At 38.5% G+C, this 9,197-nt stretch overlaps 1 protein-coding gene across 2 annotated transcripts; it reads left to right on the forward strand.

Annotated features, from left to right (window-relative positions):
- Positions 1 to 454: 454 nt before the first annotated feature.
- On the forward strand, positions 455 to 6,034 carry setd7 (SET domain containing 7, histone lysine methyltransferase). 2 transcript variants are annotated; one of them, XM_061901542.1, is made up of 8 exons: positions 455 to 611; positions 1,810 to 1,939; positions 3,122 to 3,323; positions 3,422 to 3,611; positions 5,082 to 5,163; positions 5,237 to 5,354; positions 5,426 to 5,583; positions 5,653 to 6,034. In XM_061901542.1, the coding sequence occupies exons 1-8, from the start codon at positions 572 to 574 to the stop codon at positions 5,843 to 5,845; spliced, it is 1,113 nt and encodes a 370-aa protein (XP_061757526.1). In that variant the 5' UTR covers positions 455 to 571; the 3' UTR covers positions 5,846 to 6,034. The 2 variants fall into 2 exon arrangements, with proteins under 2 accessions (XP_061757526.1, XP_061757527.1); XM_061901543.1 differs by having other exon boundaries at positions 5,633 to 5,886.
- The last annotated feature ends 3,163 nt before the right edge of the window (positions 6,035 to 9,197 follow it).

The raw sequence follows: 9,197 nt of genomic DNA on the forward strand, positions 1-9,197 counted from the left end.
GAGAGGGACAAGCAGTAGAAAAAGGATGGATGAAATATGCAGATGCTTCAACTTGCTATCAAAGTTTATCTATATAGCCCTTAATCACAAGTGTCTCAAATGGCTGCACAAGCCACAATGACATCCTAGGCTCAGATCCCACATCAGGGCATGGAAAAACTCAACCCAATGGGATACAATGAGAAGCCTATGTGAGACCATATGCTGCATTGTCTGCACAAATTTGCTAGAAAATATTTGAAGGAATAAAAATTGGACCACTACAGAAGAAAAGAGAAACATAGAGGGTTTTGTAATGTTGCAAGGTTTCCTTTCACTTTGTCTAATTTTGTGTTTTATTCCTCCAGTCCAGTTCGGAAGCGTGGGCAATGTACAAATAAAACAACTTGCCCACGAATGGCTCGCAACTGGGAATCTTTTCTAATTTTTCACCTCAAAGAACCGTTCAAAAGACTCGGCTCGTTCACGAACGTCGCATCTACAGTCAATCACGCCATGGTCCTGTCCTGGTGACGCCCCACGCGTGGCGACGAGGGTGGTGGAACGTTACCGTGCTTTGGACACCTTCGGGATGGACAGCGAGGACGAGGACGTGGAGGAAGTCGTGAAAGGTTTTTTTTTCCCCAACTACAAACGTTTCTTGTTGCTCGCTAGTAGGCCTCCACGGTGACAAGGCAAGCCTCGGACTCGAGTTTGTAGCAAACCCGCCTGACAGGCAGTGAGGACTGCCTGGCTTATGTTACAATTCCCGCCACTGCTTAGCCGCTGGTAGTCTTTTAGTCGGGAAGCTAAAAAGTATTGTTTACTCTACGAGCGAGGAGACACGTGTCACGCATTTACTTCGTGATTATTGTCAAAGTGCGTCTATGTATGAATACATTCTGCAAATTTCGCCGGTAAGCTACCTGGAAATATGTACCAAAAGTTTTCAAGTTAAAATATGTATTTGAAATGTTTATGGTGAATATTATTTAATGAACTAATTGTAATTACTTAAAGAGGAATTCAGATTACACTTTGAATACCTCACAAATGTGAGTAAACTCCTCACATATCAATAATTGTTTTAAACATCGTATATTACTCACAAAAAATAAGACTCAAGGCTTTAAAGTTAGGAGCTACAACAAAGAAGTGCATATATATATATATATATATATATATATATATATATATATATATATATATATATATATATATATATATATATGCACACACGTATGTGTTTATATATATATATATATATATATATATATATATATACACACAGTACAGCCCAAAAGTTTGAACTCCTCATTTCAAAGTGTTTTCTTTGTTTTCATGACTATTTACATTGTAGATTGTCGCTGAAGGCATCAAAACTATGACACATGTGAAGTGGACTACCTCTTGAAGCTCATCGAGAGGATGCCAAGAGCATGCAAAGCGGTAATCAGAGAGTGGCTGTTTTGAAGAAACTAGAATATAATATAATATGTTTTCAGTTATTTCACCTTTTTTTGTTAAGTACATAACTCCACTTGTGCTCATTCATAGTTTTGATGCCTTCAGTGACAATGTAAATAGTAATGAAAATAAAGAAAATACATTGAATGAGAAGGTGTGTCCAAACTTTTGGCCTGTACTGTATACTGTGTGTATATATGTATGGATAGATAAATTTAACACACAGCCAAGATGTGTTTTGTACAGTTAGTTTGACATAAAGTGGATTGCTTTTAACAAATTTGTTTGACAAAATGTATTTAAGTTGCCCAGTCATTTTGTGTGTCGTTTGATAATCAGATGTTATAATAAAGCTGTGTTCAGGTCCACTAGATGAAGATGGCCAACCTCATGGACTGTGCACCGTCACCTACTCATCCAGTGACCGCTTTGAAGGACACTTCACACATGGAGAGAAGAATGGGAAGGGCAAATTTTTTTTCTTTGATGGAAGGTACTTTGTTAAACAAGAGTTTTGACATTTTCAACATGCATGTACTCGCACACAAATGTATGTATCATGTGTTTATTTTTTTAAGAAATTATAATGTAAATAACCTCAAATAATTACGCTGGAGAGGTAAATATAAAGTTAGCCTTGAATGTTTTTAATATTGTAATTTAATCTACAGTATAATTGCTGAAAGTAAGGTGACATTACGCTTCTATTTTTCCCACTACTTTTCCCTGTGGACCTTCAACATTCTGTCAACTTTGTGCACAACACTGATATCTGCTGTGCAACATTCATTACAGGGTGCTGAACAACAGTATATTTGCAATCTGCAACATGTGATACCTTCAAGGATTTTACCTGTGCCATTGTTTGCTCTGGATTATATTGGTGTACTTTTTCTTACCTGTGCAGTAGGAGGTTTTAACAAAACAACTTCTGAAGTCTACAATTCAGACCAAATAAATATTCTTTATTATATAGCACATACAGGTGATCCCATGGCACAACCATGTTTTTGTCAGTAAAACGTTCCCATGAATTGAAAGTAGGTAGTGTTAAGGCAAAGTTCCAGCAAAAGGCAAATATGTTCTGGGTTTAGTGTGGATCTATTCTGAATGCTAACATGGGGCATTCCAACTATTTTGGACTGGTAGTCGTCTATCCACGGCAATGTATGATCTATGTCTATGAGCATGAACTGAAGAAGCCTACTCAGATGAGAGTTGATACATCTGAGACAAACCAAACAGTTCAGTTGTGAATATATTACCCAAGGCGGTGTGGCTACAGCATAGAGTTGTCAAATGAGAAAAAATTTTTTTATTCTTTGTAGGCATGTTATATAATCTTAAGTATATTCTACGCAAAGCTCAAATTTTATGAACACATTCATGTCACACTGCTGGCTGCAAAGAAACGTGTGCAGTGTAATCAAACTACACTTAAAATTAATTGAAAAAACAATGGTATAAATAAGTATCCGGGATCACCAACTTCATACTCTGCAAGGAACAAATTCCAAAAACAAGGGCAACATTTTAACAAACTTTTTTTCATGGAAAACTGAATCATAGGAAAAGCGCTTGCTTTTTTAAATTTCCTTTGTTTTAGGATTTGTGAGCCTAACTTTAACTACTTTCTAACTTTCAATATCATTTCTCTACCATGTCCTTTTCCCAGCACCTTGGAGGGTTTCTACGTGGATGATGCACTTCAGGGTCAGGGTGTTTACACACATGAGGATGGGGGCATGGTGCATGGCGTGTATGTGGATGGGGAGCTCAACGGGCCGGCTCAGGAGGTGGACGGAGAAGGTCGACTAGTGTTTAAGGGCCAGTACAAAGACAACATTCGCAACGGGGAATGCTGGGTGTACTACTCCGTGAGTCATGTCCATTTTTGTTGCCCGTATGGAAAATAGACAGATCATAGTTTTGTTAAATGTGTGCCTTTTTTGTGTCTGTGTATACTGTGTTCTAGGATGGCGGCTGTGTGTTTGGCATGGTGAACGAGGACGGCGAGATGACCGGAGAATCTATAGCGTACGTCTACCCTGATGGACAAACAGCTCTTTATGGACGTTATGTCGATGGGGAACTAATCCGAGCTATGCTCGCCACTCTGACCATCATCAAGACTGGAAGGCCATCTTTTGAAGTCACACCCAGGAGTAAGCAATTAGCCATGTCACTTGATGCAGTGTTTTATTTATTAGTAAGTACTACTTATAGACTCTCACAAAAGTGAGGACACTTTTAAGTGAAAAGTGTCCTAACTGTTGCCGGTCCTGTGCTTAGTGCATTGTCAGAGTCAAACTGGTTTTGGGGTACATGTATTTTAATTAAAAAAAGTCTTGGGACACACCATACAATTATTTAGAGTTCCTAGTTCCCCATAAAACTTTATCTGCCAATTTCAAACGATTTACAGATTTAGAATGAATGCCCCAGTGTTCAAAGGAAAGCCCTAAATGGCCAGTTGGACGAGTTACAGTAAAAATGGGATTCATATGGCCTCATTCATTGCGGTTTTCCTGACACATAGAACATGATGAATTGGGGGGTGCACGATTCACTTTAATCATTAGACGGCAGTAGAGTGTTGAATATCTTAAAATGTGTTTTTTGGCTACCGGTATTCCAACTTTGACCTCAGTGTTAGTTGCTATGCAGAGTGGCACTTTCATCATTTTCAGTAGACTGCATTGCAAATGAATACTCGCCCCCCCACCCCCCCTTCTCTCATGCAAGATCTAGCCAGGAATGGGGCCATATAAATTCCTCCCCTAATGTAGAAGTGAAAAAACCTGCACAAAACTCAACATCAAACCCATTAAACATGTTTTGTGATGAACTAAAACAAGGTTAGACAGTAAAATTACAATATTAACAATAGAGAATTATATCATACAATACAGAATTATACCATATTTGTGTCGAGTTTGCATGTTCTCCCCATGGCTGCGGGGGTTCCCTCCGGGCACTCCGGCTTCCTCCTATATCCAAAGACATGCACCTGGGGATAGGTTGATTGGCAACACTAAATTGGCCCTAGTGTGTGAATGTGAGTGTGAATGTTGTATGTCTATCTGTGATGGCCCTGTGATGAGGTGGTGACTTGTCCAGGGTGTACACCGCCTACCGCCGGAATCCAGCTAGGATAAGCTCCAGCTCCCCCCGCAACCCTGAAAGGGACAAGCGGAAGAAAAGGAATGGGTGGATGGAATATCGTATTGTGCCATCATCATATCAATTACAGTATGTAAACACATCAATAGAGAGGGGGACTGAATCTGTCATAAGTAATATGTTAGCATATAATGATCAGTCCCGGTGTGTGTTATGAAGCAGAGTTACAATGCCATTTACTGTACGGCATTATAATGACAAGCCACCTTCACACAGACAGTCCCAATATAATGTGTTTATCACCGAAATAACAGATTGTGCCAAATCCAATTTTTGCGATTCAAAATGACTCGTGTGTATGGGAAACACTGCCATTAATTGCTGACCTTGCATTTGTTTTTTTCTGGCTGTATGGACAAACATTTTGCAGAAAATGTGCAGGAACAATGGAAGTTTTGAGTGTTTTCCAAGTATTGTACAAAAAGCACTGATGTATTTTCACTTTTTTCAAGGTGCTGTTTATACACATGACAAGTCCACGTCCACCTGTATTGCTACCCACGCCTTGCTTCCTGACCCTTACGAGAGCCAGAAGTAAATTAATTTCAAACAGGACTTTGAGGCAGAACTGTTCCACGCTCACCAAAGTGTATTTGTATTTGTTGAGGGTTTTTGTGGCAGACTCCCTCATCAATGGAGCTGGCCAGGGTCTGTTTGCCAAGATAGATGCAGAAAGTAACACAGTGATGGCCTTTTATAACGGAGTCAGAATCACACACTCAGAGGTACAGAAAACCTCATCAGCTGAATAATGTGGGCTCTTTGCTTTTTGATTGAAAGTTTTTCTCACCATCAGGTGGACAAAAGAGACTGGGCTTTGAACGGCAACACCATCTCACTGGATGAGGACACTGTGATTGATGTCCCTCAGCCGTTTGACCAGACGGAGAGATACTGTGCCTCTCTGGGTCACAAGGCAAACCACTCCTTCACCCCAAACTGCAAATATGATGTGTAAGTACCAAAAGCTCGATCAAGTCTAACAATTTAATTGTGCACAAAGCGGGTTTTTATTTTTTGCAGGTTTATTCACCCCCGTTTTGGGTTGATCAAGTGCATTCGAACATTAAAGGCTGTGCAGAAAGATGAGGAGCTGACCGTTGCCTATGGGTACGATCATGAGGCGACTGGAAAGAAGGGTCTAGAAGCCCCTGACTGGTACAAGCAGGAGCTGCATGCTTTCCAACAGAGACAGTCACTTCCTACAGCCTACTGATGATGGAGATATTCGTTTTGCACAGTAAATCCACAAAAATACTCACTTGTAATCTTCTGTAACAACACAAAAGTATACAATGTGAGAATGCAAAGTATCATGTTTGGAAATAGTAAACCTTTGTAAATTAAGAACAAAGCAACATAGGTTTTTAATGTACGATTAAAAAACTACAAGGTTTTAATCTTATTGGCGTCTTCGTCAGTATGAAATATAAAAGAAGTTAAAAAAAGGTTAACTTTGTTTCATCATAATTTTCTAGAATTTGAAAGTAGGATAGCTGAATTATTCACTCAACTACCAACTAATAATCTAAAGTAGGGGTAGACGAATAGCTCTCAGTAATATTAGTATTGATTAGTAAAGTTTCTTTTCTACGCACCCAGAAAATGACTTGATTTTCTTTGCTGAGTTCATGAGACCACAGCTTCTCTTCTAGTCCAACTTGCATTCTCCTGCTGACAGACAGTTTTCCCCCTCTGACTGCTGATGTTATTTTTCCACTTATATCAACAAGTAATGGAAGTTATTTTAATGTTGTTGTTTTTTCCACATTCTAAAATTTATAGTTTTGGTACGTTTTCATTTAATTTGCAATCATTTTGATTTGATAGATTTTTTTTCTCAAACAAGTGTGTGTCGAAGCACGGTATAAGGGATTTGTTTGATTTAATACACAATTATTTGGAGATTATATTTTTATCAATCAACTGACTAGGGGCGAATTCACAAATTATTCAATGATGATGACATTTCAAGTATCAATATCAAGGTTTGGGATACAAGCCTTTACTTTCTATTCTATTGTATTCTATTCTATTTACTTGGTATAGGACTGAGACCAAATTTCCCAGTATCGCCCAACCCTGATCTAAGGTGACTATTTTCATCAAGGGTGTCCCAATCTGATATGGATATTGGTCCAATAGCCGTATAAAAAAACAAGTATCGGATTATATTGGCTTGCATGTAAAATGTGTGATAAAATGTCCGATACTAGCAGTCCTGTTTACTTGTGCAAAGCTGGATAGCCAGTTAACATCCACTGTAAATGTTCTCCAATAATCACACAAGGTTGGTCTTTTATTCTATTTTAGTCAAGTTATTCACAAAAAGTAAACATGGTCGGCTACTAGGAGCAAGCACCTACTCAACAGGTAAGCACACAATAGCACCCAAGTTAATTAACTGTCTTTAATTAACCAATACTGCAGTATTTTGTTAATTAAATATTATCAACCAATTATAATTGCAAATTACCAACACATACTAAGTCTCCAAGACAAAAGCATATCAGCAAATATCTAGTAAAAAAGTGTCCGCATTATTTCACTTACTGTCATAATCTTAACTTTGTGAATTATTGTGACCGCCAAGTGTTGCCAAAACACAAGCTACCACTCCACTTCAACTTAAAGACAGCATTAATCAATTTCAGTGGGTTGATAATAAATATGTTAGTTCATTTCCATTGTTTAAAAACCCATTGAGAGTAACTTTTCTTTAACAAGAGCGACCTGGCCAAAAGGTCAGAAAAAACAGATTTCATAAATACATATAACAAAAAACAGTAGCAGTCTCGCTATAATTAAAAGCACACGGTTAGTGTTTTTCATGCCTCCCATTGTTCTCTGTTTGACTAATTTCACTTGATCAAACCTTTTTCTAACAATCCGCACTAAGAAATAGTGGTGCTGATATCGTATTGGATTAATATCGGTATTGGCCAATACTCAGTTTAAATATCGGAATTAAAAAAATAGTTTTGACACATTCCTGATTTATACATAGGAGCAAAAGAACAAATGTATTGTTTTTTACATCATCATTTAGTTTGCCTTTTCAAGTAGAAAAAACAGCCGGAGAATAACTTTAGTTCAAAATTTAAATCAGGAAACATAAATCCATGTGCCTGCTATCCGTACAATGTTTGTTATTTGAGGATCGTATATCTAAGATGCTTTGTAGAAAGTAAGCTATTGTCAGCATGGAGTGTATTCTGTAGCCAAGTAGAATAGTGTATGTTTTTAAGACCTAGGGGGGAGCTGGAATTCTGCGAGAATACCCATGCAAGACCAGGGAGAACCACCACGGGTTTCTCAAATAGTGCGTCCGAAACACATGAAGGGTCGCAAGCAGCAGAGAAGTTTTTTCTATTATTTGTCAACACTCGACTATTCATGTTAGAATGATACAAAAGTCTGCAGCTAGATGGCAGAAGCACACACTCAAATCAACAGGTGTTCTACCTAGTAGGAGTAGTAGGTAAAGAGGAACACCTGTGTACATGTAACATTAACTTTGGATTCACCGTAACAACAATAGGCACTAAATAAAGACCTGTGTCTGGTTTTATACCATCCTAAACACTTTGCAACACCCTATCTGTGAGATGTTTTTGTTTTATTGTTGCTGCAATAAAAGCAGAGTATAGGTCACACTCAAAGGCCTACTGAAACCCACTACTACCCACCACGCAGTCGGATAATTTATATATCACTGATGAAATGTTAACATTGCAACACATGCCAATACCGCCTTTTTAGTTTACTAAATTGCAATTTTAAATTTCCCGCGAAGTGTACGCGTGACGTCACAGACTGTTAGGAAATATTAGCGCTGCGCATACACACAGCTAAAAGTCGTCTGCTTTAACCGCATAATTCCACAGTATTTTGGACATCTGTGTTGCTGAATCTTTTGCAATTTGTTCAATCAATAATGGAGAAGTCCAAGTAGAAAGATGGAGTTGGGAAGCTTTAGCCTTTAGCCACACAAACACATGGTGATTCCTTGTTTAAAATTCCCGGAGGTGAAACTTTACTATGGATCAGAGCGGTCAAGCAAACATGGATCCCAGCAGTTTTCGGTGAGAAAATTGTGGTAAAAAGTCGCCACTTACCAGAGATCAGCTGAGCTTGTGCCGTCCGTACAGCGGCCGTCGACTTCCATCAGACACTGGCCTCAAGACAACTGTGGATACACCCTTCCGACTATCAGGTACTATTAAACTCACTAAAACACTAGCAACACAATAGAAAGATAAGGGATTTCCCAGAATTATCCTAGTAAATGTTTCTAAAACATATGAATCTGTCCCAATGCAATCACTTTTTTTTTTTTTACTTGATTTTATTTTTTTTCTAGTCCTTCGCTATTTATATCCTCAAACACAAATCTTTCATCCTTGCTCAAATTAATGGGGCAATTGTCGTTGCTCTTTTTGTTGGAGGCTCCCAATAAAAACAATGTGAGGATGTGAGGAGCTATCAACGGGTGACGTCATCGTCTGCGACTTCCGGTAAAGGCAGGGCTTTTCTGTTAGCGACCAGATGTTGCGAACTTTATCGTG

This window comes from Nerophis ophidion, linkage group LG05, assembly GCF_033978795.1.
Source record: "Nerophis ophidion isolate RoL-2023_Sa linkage group LG05, RoL_Noph_v1.0, whole genome shotgun sequence".
Lineage (NCBI taxonomy): Eukaryota > Metazoa > Chordata > Actinopteri > Syngnathiformes > Syngnathidae > Nerophis > Nerophis ophidion.

Bases quoted from the DNA above. Each gene is read 5' to 3' on its own strand.
- setd7 (XM_061901542.1), top strand. From the start codon at position 572: ATGGACAGCGAGGACGAGGACGTGGAGGAAGTCGTGAAAG. The intron at 5,355-5,425 runs GTACAGAAAACC...TCTCACCATCAG, and splicing joins TCAGAATCACACACTCAGAG to GTGGACAAAAGAGACTGGGC. The intron at 5,584-5,652 runs GTAAGTACCAAA...TATTTTTTGCAG, and splicing joins CCAAACTGCAAATATGATGT to GTTTATTCACCCCCGTTTTG.